Here is a 24,548-nt window from a genome sequence, read left to right as displayed (position 1 = left end):
ATTGTTATACAGGTTTAGACAGGTCAAGAGGCCATAGTCATACAGGTTTAGAACAGGTCAAATTAAGAGGCCATCAGGGAGTAATGACATCAAACATGGCGGTGCGGGTCATTATCCTAGTTAGATGTGGGACGCGGATCGTTATCCCAGCTAAAATTGTGTCGTAGGTTGTGGTCATTATCCTAGCTAGAAGTAGGCCGTGGTCATTATCCTAGCTAGAAGTGGGCCGTGGTCATTATCCTAGCTAGAAGTGGGCCGTGGTCATTATTTTTAAAAAACATCTCCTATAATGGCACTGCTAGTTTTAAAGCTACATTCAAGATCTTATATTAATTGAGGCATTTTATTTCTTAAATTGGTTGCATTTGAAATTTAAACGTGGAATCCAATAGCACAAAACCATTTAATTTTATAAGTGTTGTTTTACAATTATTGTGCAATTTGTTAGCCGCTAGTTATGAGTTAGGCATAGCACGCAAAATACCAGAAGAATGTAGTTGAATCTCGGCCAAGTATTGTTTTAGCTTTGTGATCCATCTACCTGATAATGTTCTAGCTTTATGTTCCATTTTATCTGATTGGCTTGCATCGACATTCCGATTAATACAACGGGCTGTTATTTTTACATAACCAATGTGATGATGTTGAAATTTTTACACTATTACATCAGATACTTGCTTTACACATTGTGATGATGTAGAAATTGTTGCACCGTTTCTATATTTCCATCCGATAATCCACCGATCGATTCCATTTGATATAATGATGGCGTATCTTTACAAGGATAATTTGATGATTGCCTCAGCGGGACAGGGTGGGAGTTTAAAGATTAGGTCACGTTAGATTACACCCGCGTCCTACAACATTGCTACAGCCGCCATTCATTCCGTATCTCCCCCCCCCCCCCCCACCCCACACACACACACCCTCCTAATATAAGTGGGAAGAAATTCTATGACACCCACGCTTAATTGCTGGAGAACTAAAGAGTGCTGTCCCCTTTGCTGAATTTATGCCACTGGTGCTGAGCATGCGCAGTGTAGGGTGTGGGCACGTGATTGATGACGTGGACATTGTGAGACAGAAGAGGCCTTCACCTTGACAAAAGCACGTGTATCGGCCAGTTCAGATCTATTGTATGTCCGGCAGGAAGTTTTTTTATGCTCTGTGACCTGTAGGACCGCGGCAATCACAGTTTATTTCTGGCTCGTATGGCCTTTGTGGACTTGTCCGTTAGGGTAGGAAAGATTCCCCGCCTATATATCTGTGTGTACAACAACTTGTGTGCAACCAAAATTTTGAAATGATAAGCGTCAAATGTGACTCGAACTCACCGATTACAAAGCTAAAACTTAACGTGAGAAAGAAATGTTGGGGTTCCATAGGTTGGGGGGGGGGGCCTAACCCATCCTAACTACCACTACCTATGGACACAGTGTACACAGTCTATAGACACGTATTGATACGTCATGACCTTTTTGTACTAAAGTTAAAGACATATATCAAGACCATAGACACATGACGTCATTCAAATATGTCGGTGTTTTTGTTCCCCCATATCCCATCAATAGACCTGTAATTAATACCTTAGCCGGAGGGTAGGCGTGTTTACAACTTAACTTTTTATACACATTTCACTCACCTAAATATTTTAACCTTATGAATTATTTTCCAAAAATCTGACACAATATTTATTTTTAGGCTGTATCTTTAAAAAAATAAATTCTCCATAATGTAAAGCTAGGATTGGAGGTTAAAAAAAAATCTTCTTAGCTGCGCGCCGATTCTTGGAATGAGCGGAGCATCCTACTGGGAATTTCCGAATCTGCAGTTGTAAATGTTTGATGAAGGGAATGAATATCGCCTGAGAATAATTCCAAATGGTCACTTGCTTTAAACCACACTTGTAAGGAAATGAGATGGTTTTTTGTTAATGTAGACGGAAGGAAAGAGGAATTAGATTTAATATTTAAGATAAGACCCGTCTTGTAACAGATTCATCCCACACAACAAAAACAATACATCGTATATTTTGGGCTTGAGCTAAATAAAATATCTGTAAAAATATTAATAGAAATTTTACATCATTCCTGTTGTCAATATAATTTTTTTTCTAATTTTTTTTTACCCGAGCTGAATATTACGAAAGGGATTTTTGTTATTATCTGTACGTCCATATTTAAATAATTTAAAAACTTGTCTCTCACTAACGCCCACATAATTTAATTGTCACATATTCAAGAACTTTAAGTAAAGATACTTCTAACATAACTATAAACCTGAGCATTCAGAGTTTCTTCAATGCATCTCTTCGGGGGGAGACAATACTTTTAACAATGTCCGCCCCCCCCCCGAAAATTTCTAGTGCCCCCCCCCTTCCCCCGGAGAAAAAAGTCTAGAAGAAACACTGTGAGCATTGCCCCATAAATCATAGAATAGCAAAACCGTTCCTGTCACTACCCCTATACCATTATGGCTACAAACCAATAATTACATTACTTTAATCATACGGTTAATCATAAACCTTATCCATACCATTAACGCTACAAAACAAAAAAATTATATTAATCATACGGTTAAACATTAGCCTGATCCTAAACTTAATCCTAACTCAAGGGACTGATGGTAAAACCCCCTTAGAAATCTGAAGATGATGGATCAAGAATTATGAAAAATCTGATTCCCGTTCAACACAGAAAACAGCGTCCAATATAACCGTATTTTTCAGGTGCAGTAGAGTCGATCTATATATTTCATGTCCTATTTAAGAGCAGATGAAGTAGAGTTGACTTTAGCATCCCTAGAGTAATGTCAGAGATTACGCCATGGTCAACAAATATGTGCTCTAATCTGGATTTGAACCCTAAACCTCATAAGCCCACCTCCCCTTCCACCGTTCACAATATGGCAGACTGATATTCACAACTAATAAACACGTGGAGTCAGTGTACTGACATGTCAGTATATTGACATGTCAGTTTACTGACAGAAGGTTTATATGGTTTACCGTATACAACGTTTTTTGAAAATTTATTTTTATATGTTTCTTAAGTTATGAAATTCCTTAGCGTCGTCTTGCAGTTTTAAATGAACACAAACGATTTATTTTTCTACACCTGGAAACTGAATCAAGTAATGTACATACCATTTGGCGGCAAGTTGGGGGAAAAATTAATTCGTTGCTTTCTCTTTTTATACCCGGTGCATTAAAAAATGTAAGTTCAATTTTTTTTTGACCTCGTCGATTGAAATCTACCGGCATAAAAATTTATACATTAAGGTTACTCGACGTCTTATGGTGTTAATAAAGTCACCCCCCTGCTGTGTACGTCACTGGTTTACGCGCTCTAAAATAACAGATCAGATTCTGATTATCTCGTCGTTAATTGAGTTGGTATTGTTTAGTTAACTGGGTTAGTAATTGAGTTGGTATTGTTTGTTTAACTGGATTAGTAGTTGAGTTAGGGTATTGTTTAGTTAACTAGGTTAGTAATTGAGATAAGGTGTTGTTTAGTTAACGGGATTAGTAATTGAGTTAACGTTTTGTTTACTTAACTGGGTTAGTAGTTGAGTTAAGGTATTGTTACTAGGTAAGCATGACCTAAGCAGCCTTTATTATTTGCAGCAAACGGCTGTCTAGGTTAAGTTAGTATAAAAGGCTGACTGCCTGTCTCATGTATTTCACGAAGTGAGTAATTTACAACTATTTAGCTAGTGTTTTTGCCACGGATAAATACCAGTAACTATAGATATAAATTCTAGATGTAGCTAATAAGGTCGCCACCATTTTAAAACCATCCTAAAGCTCCACAACTAACGTATTACGAATTTTCTATTTCACAAAGCGAGACAAAGTCTTCATCCTAATGTAATGATGAAATAAATCAAGCGTAAAATTACCTTCGGACGAACCACATCTTGTAATGACATTTGGTTGTAGGCTACTCACGTTTAGAATACACTTCCGGTTTGAGTATCACTTCGTTGTTCACACTGGTAGACTCCATCTCACTATACACCACACTAACCCACAACACACCACACTAAAGCAAAGAGCAACAGCACACCACAATGACACACACTGTCCCACAACACACCACCATAATACACTCTGACATACAACACACCACGATGACACTATTGATAACCCACACTGATCTACACTTTAGGTGTTCTTTCACAATTTTCTTCCCAAGAAATACCGCCCCCCTACTCCGCTATCCACGTGATTCCCGTGTTACACATGAAAGCAATAGGTGTTTCTCCTTTCATCTCGTGGTATGCCGGTCATTAGTGACAATCAGGTTATCAGTTAAAACTAATTAGCCTTATTAGTTATAGAGTTGTTCGCGGCAGTGCGGATGAAATCTTACGGATCTAAGAAAACAAATATTTCAAGGGACGTAACCCGTTTCATCTTTTCGTGGCAAACAGCCAATCTTCTATAAAGGAATAATGTTGTAAGTTTTATATATATATATATATATATATATATATATATATATATATATATATATATATATATATATATATATATATATATATATATATATATATATATATATATATATATATATATATATATATATATATATATATATATATATATGAAGGCTATAATATCATGGATTTATCCAACGAAAGTAAAAGGTTAAAATCCCAATTACCCAAATCCGCACTCTGCTTTCAATTTAAAATTTGAAATTCTTGTATCAATTTTTTTTCCATTTCTTACACGAACGATTTTATATTTATGACCTCCACGATTTTTTAAGGAAAGGAGTAACGGTTCATTTATAATCAGTTCAATGCAGACGATACATTTTGGCGGGCGTGTTTAGGTCATCTCGACCCAAACAAATCTTATCTCCCATATCGAATTTAATTTTTTTACAGCACGAACTGTGTTTGTTATTAATTAGTTTGAGTGGCTGAAGTAGGTTTTAATGCCCGCTGGGGTTATAAATCAACCAGATTTTTCTGGTTTTTATTTCCCTGATGTAATTAGACTCGTCGAGCTAATCTTGTTTGATGGCATCCTGTGTACGGCTAGTCTTACAAGGTGTCAGGTGTACGTCCGACTTTATAAGACACATGTGTACGTTGTTTACAAGTTACATATGAACGTCTATCTTTATAGGACGGGAGGTGTGCGTCCATCTTTATAAGACACATGTGTACGTTATTCTTTACAAGATACACTTGAACGTCCATATTTATAAGATGGGAGGTGTATGTCATATGAGTCTTACGTTTGCTAATAGATGATGTATGGTTTCATTATGTAACCTATTTGCTTATGTTAAATGTAAGCTGTGGTCCCACTCACAACACAATTGATTTACGTTACAAATTTATGTACGGTGACATCACCTGACATCACCTAGCTACACCTGGATATTACCCTTCCCCTCAGTAAACCCACATGTGGATATGACCCTTCCTCTCCGTAAATCCACATGTGGATATGACCCTTCCTCTCCGTAAATCCACATGTGGATATGACCCTCTCAGTGAACCCACATGTGGATATGACCCCCCCTCAGTAAACCCACATGTGGATATGACCCCCCTCAGTAAACCCACATGTGGATATGACCCTTCCTCTCAATAAATCCACATGTGGATATGACCCTTCCTCTCCGTAAATCCACATGTGGATATGACCCTTCCTCTCCGTAAACCCACATGTGGATATGACCCTTCCTCTCACTAAACCCACATGTGGATACGACCCCGCCTATCAGTCAAACTCCCCCCCCCCCAGTCAGTGCACTAGAGTGAGACAAATGTTGAAAAAAAAATGTCTGCTCTGACATTTCGATTCTATATCAGACTTCCTGACAGATTTGCTTGTAATGATATCCTTCCGGGTATCTCTCAACAGATCAGGCAGCGACAACTCTGCGCTGCGTTGGGAAAGGTTAATGCAGGGTTCTCTGCCCTTGTTCATCTTTAAATCGACATTATCAAGTAGTGTTCCGGCACTTCGTCTCCATCAGCTCATTCATCAACTCCCCGCGGAGAACGCCTGTCAGTCAACGCACTAGACGTCACTGACCTACTCTGTCAAAGTTGGGTTTAATACAAAGCCGTGAGCGTGCTTGACCTATTTACTCAAACGTGTGTTTAACCCTACCCGGTTAGTGCTCTACTATCACAAAGTTGGGTTTAATCCGCCTGGGTTAGCGTCATTGGCCTACTTTACCAAACCCGTGATATGTGTAACGAAGTTAGCGTCCTTGACCTACATACTAAATCCTGTATTTAAAACAACCTGCTCATTGTACTTCACCTTGCCTCTGTATTAAACAAAAAAAAAACTTGCTTAAAACTCCACCAAAGCTTAGAGCAACCATACGACAACCCACAAGTTAACAACCCTTGCCGCTTTAGCTCCATACGACAACCATTTGATTTTAATGATGGGATTTTTTCTATGATAAAAATATCATTCAATTTTTTACGTTTGTTGCATTCGTTTTTATACACGACTTCCGGTTACTTGTGTTTCATCTTTAGACAAAATAATTTCTATTGCAGAAGACATCATATTTTCCACAACGAAAAAGTCTCCCTTTTGAAAGAAATGTATTACTATATCTACTAAAACATTTAGACTTTATCAAAATTTCCCAAAATCATTCAACCCAGTAAGATCGGTCATGCTGATTTTGTTATGGTGTCATGATTGTTACCGAAGAGAATCAAACAAACGATTGGGCAGAACTCAGCTTCTAAATAAACTACACCGTGGACTCTCAGCCTCTAAACAAACTACACCGCGGGTTCTCAATGTCCATTATGTAATGTCCATTATAAAATGTCCATTATGTAATGTCCATTATAAAATGTCCATTATGTGATGTCCATTATTGACTCGTCTTTGACCTCTGGTTAAATAGGAACCGATTATGTCGTCAGGTGGATTTATGTCTATATTAACCGAAGTTTGAATGAATCATTTTTTTTCTTTAATTAGTTTTACAATTTCTTTAACTCATGTTTCAATCAGTCTTTTCTTCTTTAGTTTGTTTTACAATTTTTATAATCCAAGTTTTTTACCAATCTTATCTTCTCTAAGTTGTTTCACTATTTATTTGATCCATGTTTTGAACAAATGATTTCTTCTATTGTTTGTCTCACTATTAATTAAATCCATGTTTTTAACCAATCATCTCTCTAGTTTGTCTCACCATTTATCTAATCCATGTTTTTAACCAATCATCTCTCTAGTTTGTCTCACAATTTATCTAATCCATGTTTTTAACCAATCATCTCTCTAGTTTGTCTCACCATTTATCTAATCCGTTTTTATCCAATCATATCTCTAGTTTGTCTCACAATTTATCTAATCCATGTTTTTAACCAATCATCTCTCTAGTTTATCTCACCATTTATCTAATCCATGTTTTTAACCAATCATCTCTCTAGTTTGTCTCACCATTTATCTAATCCATGTTTTTAACCAATCATCTCTCTAGTTTGTCTCACCACTCCCGCCATACGCGTACAAGAACCGGAGTTCCGGCCCGTTCAGACGGCCTACACGTATAAGAGGGGGGAGCAAGCGAGACTACTCTGCTCCATCAAACATCTAGGGGAGAGAATCGTAAGTAAAATTTGTACTACTTATAGTATCACATTGCAACATTTTTTTAAAGTTTCTTCCCCTTACCTGAGATGTGTACTTGCCTCTATTTTCTACCACGTCATCACCTTTTAGTTTTTGTTTAATTATCTCCCCCTGCGCCTATACTCTCTCTTCAAGTCTTAGAACTGAATGCTTCGAACTCGCGTTATTTACTTAAGCTATCTCTCCTTATCATCAGTTGATATCTCGGTACCAGGAGCCGAGTCCCTGGTCTCAAAGTCAAACATCTGGAATGATCTAGAATGTTGCTGAACAAACAACCAAAAGTGGTGTAATGTTTTCTCCAACTGGTATAGTCATGGTTCACTTACCCTGCCCGGGTCACGGGATTGACATCCGAGGTGTGGTTACCTCGTCACGTGGTTTATCAACAACCAGTGCCAGTCCATCCGTCAGTGCCGCTGGATATTCAATTGTATCCAATCCATCTTTTCGAAGTCGTCGTAGTGTAGATCCCGTGACGTCACGAGGGAATACAAAGTTGTGTTTTTACGTTGCCCATGTTTACGTTTAGTTTGACGTCATAGTATTCACCCAAACTCACGTCATCATTGAATACACACAGTCGTGTGAACGTGTTGTGAACTAGTGTGTATCACCTACGACACGTCATACAAGTAGGGTGTGTGACACGTTGACTACGTCACGCTAAATACATAGAGGATAGGTTTTATTTCAGACATTTTTTTTCTAGGGAGGGAGGGACAGAAATACATGAAAGATACACTGGAACAGAACCGTGCATAGAAAAAACATTGCCATTATACCAACTAACTAGACAAAGCGCGGGACACTCGCAGATAGGTCAGAAAGTGTTGGCACCCACGGGATTCTGACCCGGGGGGGGGGGGGGGGAGAAGTGGGGGTTGGTCAAGCTCTAGAACCAACTGGGGTTAGCCCACGGTACAATTAACCCACTCTGAATCTTTACACCAAACCTAAACCAACTTACTCGTTTTTATAAGGGCGGGGTTTAGATAAGATTCCATCAAAATTACATCTTTGATGCCACCTGCCACCAATGTGACGACTACCCACGCATTCAGAAAGTCTTGTGTTACGACTAGATATTTTAATTAGTTTTAATTTATTTTTCAAAATAAAACAATGTCGACATCATGTCTTGGACAAAATGAAATCTCGAGCCCGTCAACAACCCAGGACTAACCTAAAGCTTATCATCCCCATACATCCACACATATTGATGAAATCATTATCACGCATCACTAATTCTACTATGTGATCTTAAAGTACCGTTAGTTCTGGAGAAGCATCAATCCCAGCAATACTTGCGTTCACCATCATCGTCATCATTATCTTCATCGTTTTTCTGTACTTCTTATGGGGCTTAGTGACAAAGCCACAACCCTCTAACGTACTCAGTTTTGGTCGATTCTTCCAAGTTAGGCCCATAACATTCCGACTGCTTATGCTTCCTTGACAAAGGATCTTTACCAATTTTTTTTGGCCCCTAATGTCTCACCACCTGGTATGCCACCACCTAATGTCTCACCACCTGGTATGCCACCACCTAATGTCTCACCACCTGGTGTTTCACCACTAATGTCCACCACCTGGTGTGTCACCACCTAATGTCTTACCACCTGTTGTGTCACCACCTAATGTCTCACCACCTGGCGTGTCACCACCTAATGTCTCACCACCTGGTGTTTCACCACTAATGTCCACCACCTGGTGTGTCACCACCTAATGTCTCACCACCTGGTGTGTCACCACATAATGTCCACCACCTGGTGTGTCACCACCTAATGTCTCACCACCTGGTGTGTCACCACCTAATGTCTCACCACCTGGTGTGTCACCACCTGGTGTGTCACCACCTGGTGTGTCACCACCTAATGTCTCACCACCTGGTGTGTCACCATACAGGTGAGCTGGAGAAAAACGACGGACAAAAACCCCCTGACCATCGCCAGCAAGACCTGGGTGGACGACCCGAGGATACGGGTGGACCACGAGGAGTATGGGGAGAACTGGGACCTGCTCATTAGTGACGTCACACCTGACGACAGCGGGGAGTATGAGTGTCAGTTCACTGTCAACAGGAAGAAATTACGTCAGGTGGTTAACCTGACAGTCACAGGTGAGTCTAGTAGACAGTGACAGGTGAGTCTATCTGACAGTGACAGGTGATTCTACCTGACAATGAGTCAACTTGAAATGACAATTACCTGACTTGTCAGATGAATTACCTTGACAGGTGAGATAATTACTTTAACTAGAACTGTGTGCTGTAGACATTACCGCATCTCTCAACTCTTGATCAGGTCTAACACAAAATATTTTATAACAACGACTCAAATCACTCCAACCTTCACCTTCATGAAGATTATACTCTCATGAGTTCCTTGGGCTATGTTGACAAGTCGAGTTCAAAGGCATTCCTCAAAATATATTAACTCTTATGTCATAACCCCTCACACCCCCCCCCCCCCCTTCAACAATACCAATATCTATGACCCCCCACCCCCCTTACCCGTCAATGATGTCAACATCTAAAGACCTAGCCACTTCAAGAAACAACTACAAACAGCTGGGACTAATCCAAACATGATTACATATATCATCCTGTTAGATCAGTATGGCAAAGGCCACACAGAGTAAAGAAAATCAGATTCATTTTTTTTAAACAGCGACAAAACTTGTTAACAGAATTACACATCGCTGATAACACATTTCTTACGTTCGTTGAAAAATTAAAACGAATGCCAAAAAACCGTTCGTTTTCATTTTTGTTGTTTTAAAAAATGTGATAGAAATAAATGTTTTACTAGAAAGCATTTTTTTTTAGATATTCTTGCTAGACATTGTAGGCATACGGTGAGAAGGGTAAAAAAATACCCGGACATTTTTTCTTAATTTAAACCGCAATAAAACTTAATTTTTGCACCGCTGAGAGCTTCTAAAGCCGATGAACGACGGATTGGAGATGTTGTAGCGGCTGTAAAACAACGGGAATCCGACGTTCGACTAGAGATCAGTATAGAGATACATTCTAAAAATGTTCAAATTTGAAGATGGCGCTGGCTTAAGATACACGGAAGTTAAGTGAGAATAATGTGTGGAATTTGTGGCTTTAATAGTGCATATATAATCGTGTACTATATAGTTGTTTACTTTATGCGTGTTTATTTAAGCTGGCGTTAAGTAGACTAAGCTGGATTATTACCTCCTGTTAATCCCCGATTAGATTTAAGATGATTAACATAAGTGGTGTAAAGCTTGATAGATCGTCACGGTTCATTTGTTGTTTCTCTGTTGCAGAAAACAGCGGGACGGTGAAGCGCAATCCAGGTCAGTTGTTTGGTTCGTTACGCTTGAGTGGTTGCTGGAAGAATCTGTCGTGATATGGGGGGGGGGGGGTAAAGTACATGGGGGGGGGGAGAGTTGGTCAAGAGCTGATGGATTTGAGCTGTGTTTGTGTGAATGTGTGTGTTGTGGGTGTGGGTGGGATAAACTGATTGGGGAGAAAAGATGCGTGAAAAGGGCAGTAGACGTGGGATGGGGCGTGGGGGAGGGGTTGCGAGCGCGGAGTATTAAGTCAAGTGAAGTAAAAAAAGAAAGTGAGCGGGGATTTAATGTAGGGCCAAGACAAACTACTCTTCTCTCTACAATACAAACCACAAAACACTGAATTAGACGAATTGACGGCGGCGTATAAAGCGAACAATTAGACTGACCCACGCATCATTAAGCTGGACGGGTCCATTACACGGGAAGTGCACTTTACTCAATGGGCGTGTCATTTCAAGTGGATTGTGGGACCGTTAGTCACGTGACACAAGACATGTTTCAACAAGCTACTCACAAGCACGTGCATTGATCCTAATCTGGACTGGCCAGATCAATTTAGGATACGTCATTGTGTGCGGCATACAGGGGCGGAGACACGTGAAGTCACATGATCCAGCCTCCACCTGCGCGCGCTGATCTAAGTTTAAATAAATGTAAACTTTAGATACGGTCGATATTTTACACCATTTTTATCAGCTTTGGGAGGATGTGGCTACACTCCCCACCCCTTCCCCATGCTACAGACATAGGTGCACTTTTATTTAGATTTAGGATTAGGATTATATAAGGACGAGCCGACCCGCGGCGTATCATACGCCGCTATTTAGTTGTTTTATTTTCTTCTTTTCAGTAATTCATAATTTGTGAATTCGACAGTACTAACGCTGCCACTGAAAATATTTGCTTTAAAACACTATAAGTTGCTCGTTAAGGACAATACCCTCCCTCCTTTCCCCAACCCCTACCTTTCCCCCCCCCCCCCACCGTGAAAGTATACTCCTCTTAGTTACCTCCCCTAAGTTTAAAATCGTTAACTAAATTATCTGCCCCTAATAGCCGTCACTAAACCCGGCTCTACGATTGTAAATATCTAGCGTGAACCACAGCTCACCAGACCATGTAGGGGTGGGGGTGGTAGGGAGCGCGCTTACAGCTTGGTGTTTTCTATTGTCTCCAAGAAGAGAATTATATATATAGATTTGGTTTACGGGATTTTGGTCACTTTAAATATTAGCGAGTTAAATAATTTACAATATGTAACCGTTGAATTCTGCTATACTTCCCCCATGGGCTATCAGGTTCGAAAATGGAACTTTACTTTTTTGAAACATTTTTACTAAGCTGGTACCCCCTTTCAAAGCAGATCCCATTTGTGTGGCTTTTTCGTATAAAGTATAAGATATGCACTGGTTTCTTCTATATTTAGAATGGTACATGATGCCATAATAAAGTGTATCAGATATGTTGATACGTACCCGCCGTAAATGACATATTTAACTTGGCATATGGCATTAATGACATCATGCTAATGATGGAGTTGTACTATGAAGTGACATTTATGAATGTTTTATAAAGTTGAACGCGATTACTCCTGTATAAACGAGATTTGTTGCATCGTGACGATTACACGTGATAACATTGGTTGGGGCGGCTGGGAGTCACATAAATCATTCATATGGGCTAATGTTGACTGAGTTTACTCAAATAAAAATAATCGTCATTGTGACATCTTGATGTCACGAGTTATCATCCCTATAGACACCCCAATGTCATACCTCATTGTCCATGTGGACATTCGGATGTCGTATGTTATATATCCCTGTAAACATGTTGATGTCACTCAGTGATGTTATATGTTATGTATCCATATAAAAATCATGATGACACAGATGTCATGTTTCGATAAATACATCTTTATGCCCTATTTTATTTATCCGTGTTGACATGTCATTTGTCCTCGTAAACATTCTGATGTCACATGTCATTTGTCCGTGTTGAAATGTTACTTGTCCATGTAAACCTTCTGATGTCGAATGTCACATGTCATTTGTCCGTATCAAGATTCTGATGTCACATGCCATTTGTCCTTTCTACACCCGGATGTCACATCCGTGTTGACATGTCATTTGTCCACGTAAACATTCTGATGTCACATGTCATTTGTCCGTGTTGAAATGTTACTTGCCCATGTAAACCTTCTGATGTCGCATGTCACATGCCATTTGTCCGTGTCAAGATTCTGATGTCACATATCATTTGTCCTTTCTACACCCGGATGTCACATGCCATCTGTCTTGTATACATCCTAATGTCACATGGCATTTGTCCACGTAAATATTCTGATGTCACATGTCATAGTCCTTTTTATGCATCCTGATATCACATTACATTTTCCTTTGTATAAATTATGTCACATGTCATTTGTCCGTGTTGACATGTTACTTGTCCATGTCAACCTTCTCATGTCACATGTCATTTGTCCGTCTTGACATATAATTTATCCATGTCAACATTCTGATGTCACATGTCACATGCTACTTGTCCATGTAAACCACCTGATGTCACATGTCATTTGTCCATGTCAACATTCTGATGTCAGATGTCACATGTTATTTTTCCGTGTTGACATGTCATTTGTCCATGTAAACCATGTGATGTCACATGTCATCTGTCCCCCACAGACATCCTGATCAGCGGCACCCAGTTTGTGAGCCACGGCCAGGACATCAACCTCTTCTGTAACGCCAGCACCGCCGCCAGCCCTGGGCGGAGCCTCGTCTGGTTCAAGGACATGCAGGAGGTCGAGGACGACGGGGAGAGGATCTCCCTCACGACCTTTAACCCCAGGCATAGGTCAGCTAACAACTTTGAACAAAATACCTTGAGAATTTTAAAATTGTAGATTTTTATTTTATTTTTTTTTACGATGCACAGTTTTCGGAGAAAGTATATTGTTACGTCATACGACTACATCTTACCAATCGGAATTTGTAGAATAAGCACTTTATTGGTGGGGGGGGGGATATTTAGATGTTGACGCCGATATTGAACACAAGCATGCTGCGAGTGCTGTCGGTGTTTTGTAGAGATCTCGCAGCACAAGCTAAAAATAGACACAAATTCACAGTCCAGACCCCACACCCCTGCACACAATGCTGCCCCCCTCGCCAACCTCACAACCCTCACACAAATTCACAGTCCTGACCCCACACCCCTGCACACCATGCTGACGCCCTCGCCAACCTCACAACCCTCAAACAACCCATTTTTCTCTGGAGAACCCTTTTCCAACCACTCTCACTCTATCACTAAAGACCCCCATCCAAACACAGACACAACCCGGCCCCACACAGACACAACCCGGCCCCACACAGACACATCCCGGCCCCACACAGACACATCCCGGCCCCACACAGACACATCCCGGCCCCACACAGACACATCCCGGCCCCACACAGACACAGCCCGGCCCCACACAGACACACCCCGGCCCCACACAGACACATCCCGGCCCCACACAGACACATCCCGGCCCCACACAGACACATCCCGGCCCCACACAGACACACCCCGGCCCCACACAGACACATCCCGGTCCCACACAGACACACACCGGCCCCACACAGACACATCCCGGCCCCACACAGACACACACCGGCCCCACACAGACACAACCCGGCCCCACACAGACACACCCCGGCCCCACACAGACACATTCCGGCCCCACACAGACACATCCCGGCCCCACACAGACACACCCCGGCCCCACACAGACACATCCCGGTCCCACACAGACACACACCGGCCCCACACAGACACATCCCGGCCCCACACAGACACACACCGGCCCCACACAGACACAACCCGGCCCCACACAGACACACCCCGGCCCCACCCCCACCCGGTCACACAAACCCTCACCACGCCACCCACCAACTACAATATGACGCCGACAACCTGTGCAATGAGATCAGTATGATCCAGAAACGGGCTTTCAGCGGGTGTAGACTACGATAATCTACTTAAAGGATTATCTTACATGAATTATTCCAGTGTCGCCGTGACCCAAGTCTTAAAACAGATCCAAGAATTCAAGTTGTGTTAAACAGACTCAACTCACACAGACGTGTTGAAGTTGTGCTAGACAGACTCAACTCACACAGACGTATTTAAGTTGTGCTAGACAGACTCAACTCACACAGACGTATTTAAGTTGTGCTAGACAGACTCAACTCACACAGACGTGGTCAAGTTGTGCTAGACAGACTCAACTCACACAGACGTGGTCAAGTTGTGCTAGACAGACTCAACTCACACAGACGTATTTAAGTTGTGCTAGACAGACTCAACTCACACAGACGTATTTAAGTTGTGCTAGACAGACTCAACTCACACAGACGTATTTAAGTTGTGCTAGACAGACTCAACTCACACAGACGTATTTAAGTTGTGCTAGACAGACTCAACTCACACAGACGTATTTAAGTTGTGCTAGACAGACTCAACTCACACAGACGTATTTAAAGTTGTGCTAGACAGACTCAACTCACACAGACGTATTTAAAGTTGTGTTAGACAGACTCAACTCACACTGACGTGTTGAAGTTGTGCTAGACAGACTCAACTCACACAGACGTGTTTAAGTTTTAATCCTTCTACTTATTCTATTCCAGAGGGACTTCCGTTTACATATTTTATTGCACAAAAACAATTGCTGTTTTATATGTTTTCCCAAGAAGACAATTTTCTCAGGGAACATTTCATTAATTACCCATTATATTTCCCTAGAATATCTTAATTTCACCTACTTTACGTTCAGAGCACATTTGACCCATTTTACTTTTCATCTACATTTCTGTCAGGGAACATTTAACCTACTTTTCTCTTAGGGAATATTTGACATATTTTACTTTCAGGGACCACTTAACCTACTTTACTTTCAGGGAACAAATCACCTATTATTCTCTTAGGGAACATTTGACATACTTTACTTTCAGCGAACATTTCCCCTACTTTGCTCTCAGGGAACATTTGACCTACTTTACTTTCAGGGAACAGTTCGCCAGTCAGCTGAGAATAGAACGGGCCAGAGCAGACGACTCTGGACTCTACATATGTAGGTCAGCAGACGAGTTGCTCATGACGTCAGCGCACGTCCATGTATCAACAGGTAATGAAGTTGTTGACCTTTGAGCGAGGTATGTTGACCACACAATTGTTGACCTATGAAAGAGGTATGTTGACAATAAATTTGTTGACCTACAAGAGAGGTATGTTGACCACACAATTGTTGACGTATGAAAGGGGTATGTTGACCATACAATTGTTGACCTATGAGAGAGATATGTTGTCAATACAATTGTTGATCTATGAGAGAGGTATATTGACCATACAATTGTTGACCTATGAAGAGATATGTTGACCATACATTTGTTGACCTACAAGAGAGGTATGTTGACCACACAATTGTTGACCTATGAGAAAGGTATGTAGACCATACAATATTGACCATAAAATCAAATATAAACTCTTTGGATCTGTGGTTGCTAGCCTGGGTTTACAAATGTCCGCGTATACTGACCACGTGAATGAACAGTTCGCCTGTGTTGTCTGAGCTCTACGCTCTCAATATCGCCCTGCCCTCTCCCAACCGAACTTTGACCCCTGGCTGATTTGGTTCATGTTACAGTTTGAGGCTAGCACCTCACATCACGTGACCAACATATCAACCATCAGCTACATCGGCTTGTGTTCGAATCTCGAAACAGCACATGAAATAAATCCTGTAGACAACGACGATTATTGTGAACCTGAATAAGAAGCCCTTCTCATCGTCATGCATGTCGTCAAGTCTATGACTCCCCTACTAGGTGGGTGGGGCGGGGATGTAGAAAACATCTTGGTCTCGTCAATAACTTGAGGGACGTAACGTTACATGTCTACCTGATCTACCAGTATTTGTCTTCCAGCATCCGGCTGAATCTAACACATGTAGATGTGACTTATATAGAAAAAAAAAATGCAATCAAATTGAAAAAAAAAGAAAAAAAAAACATAATTTACCTGCAAACGACTTTAAAGTTCAGCGTGAGTACTGAATTTGAACGAAGGGGGGGGGGGGGGGGGAGACGTGCACGTGGCCAGTCAAGCAAACGGTAAATTTAAAACGTTGAAAGTTGAGTACACGTCTGATTACACGCCTCACGTACATCATGTACATCAAGACATCATGATGTAACCATTACACGCATGTTCTGTAATGGGATTGAACAGAATCAAGTTTTTGATGAAGCTAGCCAAGATTAGTCTATTAAATTGTTAATTAATAAGACATTAATTTGTTTTTACTTTATTTTATTAACTTGAGACTTTCAACACGTAAACACGAAGGTCAAGCAAAATCTGGTGTCGAAAGCACTGTGTATATGTATATATATATATATATACATATGTATATATGTATATGTAACTAGGGGAAGTTACCAGAGACATAAGAACGCAGTACAGCGCTGTCAACTTTGACACGACTGATGCAATAACGCAGGTGTTGGCTGATAACGATCAGAAAGCCAAGGCGTAGTATCTTGGGAAGCGATACGATAAGAACGCAATACGGTCTGTCAACTTTGATGTGACAGGATGCAGATGGCTTATTAAATCGGACTGTACGACAGAAGCGGCGTAATTAACATTCTGATGCAACGATTAGAATCGATTACGATTACGATTATGATAGAACCGAATACGATTACGAATACGAAGGGGATATATAGGAAGGCGACGGCTGAGCTCGCTCTCTCTCTCTCTCTCGATCAGTCAGTCAGTGTGGCAGTATCAAGTTGGTTATTGAACGGGTTAGCCGTATTGTGTTAAGAAGGACGATAGACATGTGCATTCAGTTATTTGAAGACTAGTGAGGACTGTTGGGGGTCAGTTGATTCAGACTATTATTGTGAAGCATTCCTTTTGATTCATTATATTATTGTGAAGCATTTCTTTGATTCATGTAATAAAAGGATCAATAGCGAACCTGCATCTTCGAGTATTTATACTGTGGTCGATGTTGTGTAGAATGAGTGGTTAGACTCGGTAACATTTGGCGTTGTCGAGCAGAACTCGTTAACATTTGGCACTACAGGCAAATAGTCTCGTTACATTTGGCGCTGCGGACAGGATGAATTCAACGAGACTTGCCGCTTGAGGCACCCATAGTCAACCTTGTTCATAACTGTGTTTCGTGTGTGTGTGAATTCGGACATTCAGGAACAGTGAAAATTGAGGAACGAGGAAAATTTTTCATACACACACGGTAAGAAAGAACTCTTTTTTTTTACTCAAGGAATAAAATGTCTACTCTGGACGAGAAGCAGACCCATATTGTGGTCCTGCCCAGAGAGTCCCACATTAACAAATTTTACGGGGACGGTGATCCAGCTTTAACCAACAGGTTCAGTGAAGAGGTCAAAGCGGCCTGGGCCTCGAGACACATGTCACCAGAGGAAAGATTAAGACTGCTGATGGGCAGTATAGGAGAGACGGTTAGGGCAGAGGTCAAATGCCACGATAAAACCATCCAATCAGATCCAGATAAGGTGCTGGATCTAATTATGGAGACCTTTGGGGAGAGACGGTCGGGATCGCAACTGCTATCGGGGTTCGTAGGCTTAAAGCAGAGAATGGCGGAGAGTGTGATGGAGTATTCACACCGAATGAACAGGGCCTTTGATTCGGTAAAGGGCAAAACACCTGACATTGATGTACGCCTACTGAGGGACCATTTCATCGAGGGGCTAGCAACCCCGATCTTAAGGAGAGAGTTGAAAGAGGAGGTCCACAAAGACCCGCAGTTGACCTTCCTTCAGGTCAGGAACTCAGCGATCCGCAGGTCCGAGGATGAGGACCAATCGAACTGTTCGGTGGACAAAGTCTCTGTGCCGGAACATAAACAATCCCCACCCACAGGGACCGGCACGGTGGAAACCATGATGGCTCAACTGTTGGCCCACCTGGATAAGGTTGACCAACGATTGGAGAGGTTAGAAAGCAGGTCAACAGCTGAGAATCAGGAAAAGAACGGGACAAAACAGAGACAGGTTGGACGGCCGCGACCCGCCGGTCCATCGCTCCGGTGGACGGTTGACGGTCGACCAATTTGCTTGTCCTGTTCACAACCCGGACATATGGCACGGTACTGTCAGGGAAACGGTCGTCCTCTGTAAGGCAGGGCCAGGCTACAGAGGGGCGAGGTTATGGCCCAAGAAACAAAATGATGGGAGTCTGTCCCGAAATGGTGATTACGATTGGGGACATCGCGGTGAAGGCAATTGTGGATACAGGCTCCCAGGTGACGACAATTACGGAAAATTTTTACACCAAATGGATGAAAGGAAAAGACCATAGGTTGAGGTCTGACACATGCATGCGCCTGACGGCAGCTAATGGACTAACCATTCCATACTGTGGTTATTTTCTGGCGGATGTCGTGGTGGCGGGACATAGGTTGAAGCAGGTTGGGGTGTTCGTTACGAAACACAACCTAGAGACAAATGTGTCAAATATACCTTGCCTGTTGGGCATGAATATTCTTGGCCAGTTGCCAGAATTTCTTACAAATATTGTCGGATCGACCACACCAGGTCGGGGATCCAAGTTGGCCAGGTTTGCCAAGACCAGAGGAAGGATATCAGTCCCGGCAAACACGGTCAAGGCAATCACATTACAAATTGGTGATAGAAGCGTGAATGGTGATGTGATGATAGAACCATGTGGCGCCGCACTGAGGGCAGGCGTCGTGTTACTGCGGACATACACATCAGCGGAAAATGGACTAGTTCAAGGATTAGTGGCAAATGTTTTGGATGAGGAAATTTTTATACCGCCTAATACTCTGGTAGGAGTACCACAGAACGTCGAGGTACTAAGGTCGGCACAGTGCATCGAACTGAGCAATACCAGCAGTAATGAAGTAACAATTAGGTCGGTCAATGTGACGGCCGAGGTGAAGAAAGAGGATGGCCGATCATATACATTCCCGGAAACTGAGGACCCAAAACTAAATGAATTGCTGAATAAGTACAGGGATATATTTGCCTCGTACGAGGGTGATTTGGGTTACACGGAAGTAATAAAACACCAGATACCCTTACTACAGGACAGGCCTGTGGCGCAACCTTATCGAAGATTACCACCAAGTCACTACTCGGCGGTGAAAGCACACCTGAACGATCTACTAAAAAAGGGAATTATTACAACCAGCACGAGCCCGTATGCGGCACCGATAGTAGTGGTAAAAAAGAAGTCAGGGGAGATAAGACTGTGTTGTGATTACCGGAAATTGAACAATATCACAAGAAGGGATGCATTCCCATTGCCTCGTATTGATGAATGTCTTGATGCGTTGGGGGGAGCAAGATTTTTTTCTACCTTAGATTTGGCTAGCGGCTACCACCAAGTGGCCATGCACCCCAACGATCAACATAAGACTGCATTTATTTCTCCACTGGGACTGTACGAGTGGACCCGTATGCCGTTTGGTCTAACTAATGCGCCTGCTACATTCCAGCGAGTAATGCAGAGTGCTATGAGTGACTTTCTATTTCAAATAATGTTGGTGTACTTGGATGATATACTAGTTTACTCAAAAACTTGGGAGGACCATCTAAAAAGATTAGAACAAGTGTTTCTCCGTCTTAGGGAGATAGGAGTAAAGCTGAACCCAGACAAATGCGGCTTCGGTCTGAAATCGGTACATTTTTTGGGTTATGTGATTTCGTCGGATGGCATCGCCACTGACCCAGATAAAATTGCAGCTGTTAAAGAATGGAAACAGCCAACAACCACGGTAGAGGTCAGATCATTCTTGGGCTTTGCTTCCTATTATAGAAAATTTGTACCTGGTTTTGCAAAAATTGCCGCACCGTTGCATGACTTGGTAAACAAAATGACAAAGAAACACAGTAAGGAGAAAAAGAAAGGCAAAACACAACTGATAGGTGAATTATGGACTGATGAATGCCTGAACTCGTTTAAGCTCTTGAAAAGGCTTTGACAGAGACGCCGATATTAGGATACGCGGACTTTGACAAACCATTTCGGTTAGAAATTGACGCCAGCTCTAAAGGTCTGGGAGCTGTGCTATCACAACAACAAAAGCAAGGTTTCAGGGTTATTGCGTATGCCAGTCGAGCTCTGAAGGAATCAGAGAAGAACATGACAAATTACAGCGCCATGAAACTAGAACTTTTGACATTAAAATGGGCTGTGACTGAAAAATTGAGGGACTATCTATTAGGTGCTAAATGTGTGGTATACACTGACAATAACCCCTTGAGTCACCTAAAGACAGCAAAGTTGGGATCCATCGAACAGCGATGGGCAGCAGAATTGGCACTCTTTGACCTGGAGATAAAATATCGCCCTGGGCGGTCCAATGGCAATGCGGACGCTTTATCAAGGAATCCGTACGAGAGACCGGGCGATGAGGAAGAAACGCTGACAGGAATTTGTGGGGTCAGAGCGTCAACAGATATCCCTCACGGGGTGCAAGTGATGCAAAACGGACAGACCGGGGTGGAGCACATATCCACAGAGCCCGGACATATGGACATTAGTGATTTTAATTGCCTTAATAATAAAGAGATAAGAGATGCCCAGAGAACGGATAGTGGCTTACAGCCGCTGTTGAAACACGTCCAGGAACAAAAATTCCCAGGAAGAAGGGAAAGAGAACAATTTGGTCGAGAAACAAAGAAAATACTGAGTCAGTGGGACCGTCTCAGTAAAAAGGATGGTGTTCTCATGCGGAGAATTCATGACCAAATTGATGGGACAATACACCAGGTGGTGGTGCCTGGACAATTACGAGAAGAAGTGCTAAGGTTGGCACATGACAGGGCAGGACACCAAGGTCAGGACAGGACGCACAAAATATTACGACGGAGGTGTTACTGGCCCAATATGGAAATGGAGGTCAAACGCCATTGTGAGGCTTGTGTGAGGTGTCAGCATGCGAAAATGCCAGTTGTCAAAATGAGACAGCCATCAGGACACCTACTAGCGACAAAACCACTAGAGATTGTGGCTATGGACTTTACGTCGTTGGAGCAATCATCGGATGGGACGGAACATGTGTTGGTAGTGACTGATGTATTCACCAAATGGACTGTGGCGGTGCCCACACGAGATCAGACTGCCAAAACAGTGGCAAAGGTCTTAATAGAACATTGGTTCATCAAATATGGCATACCAAGACAATTACACTCTGACCAAGGAAGGGCCTTTGAGTCAGAAGTAATTAACCAACTGTGCAGCCACTACGGGATCAACAAATCTAGAACAACCACATTTAATCCGAAAGGAAACGGACAGTGCGAGCGGTTCAAACGCAGCATGCATGATTTGCTGCGTACCCTAGAACCTGAACAGAAAAAACGTTGGCCTGATTTTCTCCCAGAGTTGGTATATCTATACAACTGCACCCCCCATGCCACAACCGGCTTTTCGCCACACATGTTGCTGTTCGGACGGGAGGCTCGACTCCCTCTTGACTTGTTCCTAGGAAAAAAGGAGAGTATGACTGGCTCATACACTGCACTGGAATATGTGAATGAACATATGAGACGAATTAGAGAAATGTACAGGGTAGTACAGGAAAGACTAGAACATGAAGCACGGCGAAGGGAACCGCCGGTACAGACAAAGGACCCGCCACTCAAACTGAACGACAGGGTATTACTGCGTAGCCACCCGTTAGGCAGAAACAAAATCCACGACCTCTGGGGACAGGAGATATGGCAAGTCGTGGAGATGCCTAAAGTAGCAGGTGGCCCCTTTAAGATAAGACCCATCGATCACACCAAACCGGATCGGTGGGCGAATATTGCTCAATTAAAGAAATATTGTCATAGTCAAGAAGAGCAGTTACACACAAGGAAACCCAAGACAATTAGGGAACCGGAAACTATAACGGAAATTCACATACCCATCCCTGAACCATGTCACCATCAACAGAACAACAGCGATACACAAGTGGAGGATAACGGCAACGAAGAGGATCCCGTTCCTCCCAGAAGCAGAGAGACAGTAGACCATCAGATAAGTGGTCCGCGGAGAAGTTTGAGAAACAGAAAGAATACGAATTTTTTTGTCAGCAACCATCAATTCTTTCATGGTCGCGCTGGTATGAGAACAGACTGTTCAAAAAGTCATACAAGTGAACTGGTGAAGGCACCAAACGAAAAAAGGTGGATGTGAATTCTAGAACTGTTTTGTGTCTGAGGAAGATGATGTAGACACATTTGATATGTGAAATAGGGATAACGGTCAATCTTATACGAATGTGACGACATTGACAGTGAGTGGAACAATAAATTTTTTTACGGTGGTGCGATTGACTTTGAAGGACTGCACCTGCCAAGCGTTGTTTGTGGTTGATAACACACAAAAAAAGGCAGGGGTGGATGTAACTAGGGGAAGTTACCAGAGACATAAGAACGCAGTACAGCGCTGTCAACTTTGACACGACTGATGCAATAACGCAGGTGTTGGCTGATAACGATCAGAAAGCCAAGGCGTAGTATCTTGGGAAGCGATACGATAAGAACGCAATACGGTCTGTCAACTTTGATGTGACAGGATGCAGATGGCTTATTAAATCGGACTGTACGACAGAAGCGGCGTAATTAACATTCTGATGCAACGATTAGAATCGATTACGATTACGATTATGATAGAACCGAATACGATTACGAATACGAAGGGGATATATAGGAAGGCGACGGCTGAGCTCGCTCTCTCTCTCTCTCTCTCGATCAGTCAGTCAGTGTGGCAGTATCAAGTTGGTTATTGAACGGGTTAGCCGTATTGTGTTAAGAAGGACGATAGACATGTGCATTCAGTTATGTGAAGACTAGTGAGGACTGTTGGGGGTCAGTTGATTCAGACTATTATTGTGAAGCATTCCTTTTGATTCATTATATTATTGTGAAGCATTTCTTTGATTCATGTAATAAAAGGATCAATAGCGAACCTGCATCTTCGAGTATTTATACTGTGGTCGATGTTGTGTAGAATGAGTGGTTAGACTCGGTAACATTTGGCGTTGTCGAGCAGAACTCGTTAACATTTGGCACTACAGGCAAATAGTCTCGTTACATATATATATATATATATATATATATATATATATATATATATATATATATATATATATATATATATATATATATATATATATATATATATATATATATATATATATATATATATATATATTAGTAGGTGCTATATTTTATCATATAGCCTCATATCTATTTAGAATACATTAAATTATATATATATAATTATATATAATTATATATATAAATGTATATATATATATATATATATATATACATTTATATATATATATACATTTATATATTTAATTATATATAATTATATATATATATATATATATATATATATATATATATATATATATATATAATTTAATGTATTCTAAATAGATATGAGGCTATATGATACAATATAGCACCTACTAACCTCTATAAAGGTTGCTCAATGTTTCTGTTCTGTTTCA

At 41.6% G+C, this 24,548-nt stretch overlaps 1 protein-coding gene across 1 annotated transcript in view; it reads left to right on the top strand.

Annotated features, from left to right (window-relative positions):
- The window catches only part of LOC131958586 (hemicentin-2), a 72,290-nt gene that overhangs the window by 45,623 nt on the left and 2,119 nt on the right, over window positions 1-24,548 (top strand). Inside the window, exons 2-6 of the mRNA XM_059323688.1 lie at window positions 7,485-7,612; window positions 9,545-9,758; window positions 10,940-10,969; window positions 13,651-13,822; window positions 16,021-16,139. Of these exons, the coding sequence (XP_059179671.1) occupies window positions 7,485-7,612; window positions 9,545-9,758; window positions 10,940-10,969; window positions 13,651-13,822; window positions 16,021-16,139 (663 nt within the window). The remainder of the gene's footprint in view (window positions 1-7,484; window positions 7,613-9,544; window positions 9,759-10,939; window positions 10,970-13,650; window positions 13,823-16,020; window positions 16,140-24,548) is intronic.

The sequence above is a fragment of the Physella acuta genome, unplaced genomic scaffold (assembly GCF_028476545.2).
Source record: "Physella acuta isolate Inbredline_101_S28 unplaced genomic scaffold, ASM2847654v3 ptg001338l, whole genome shotgun sequence".
Lineage (NCBI taxonomy): Eukaryota > Metazoa > Mollusca > Gastropoda > Physidae > Physella > Physella acuta.
The sequence above is the reverse complement of the archived record's forward strand: the minus strand, read 5'-3'. Positions and strand labels throughout refer to the sequence as shown.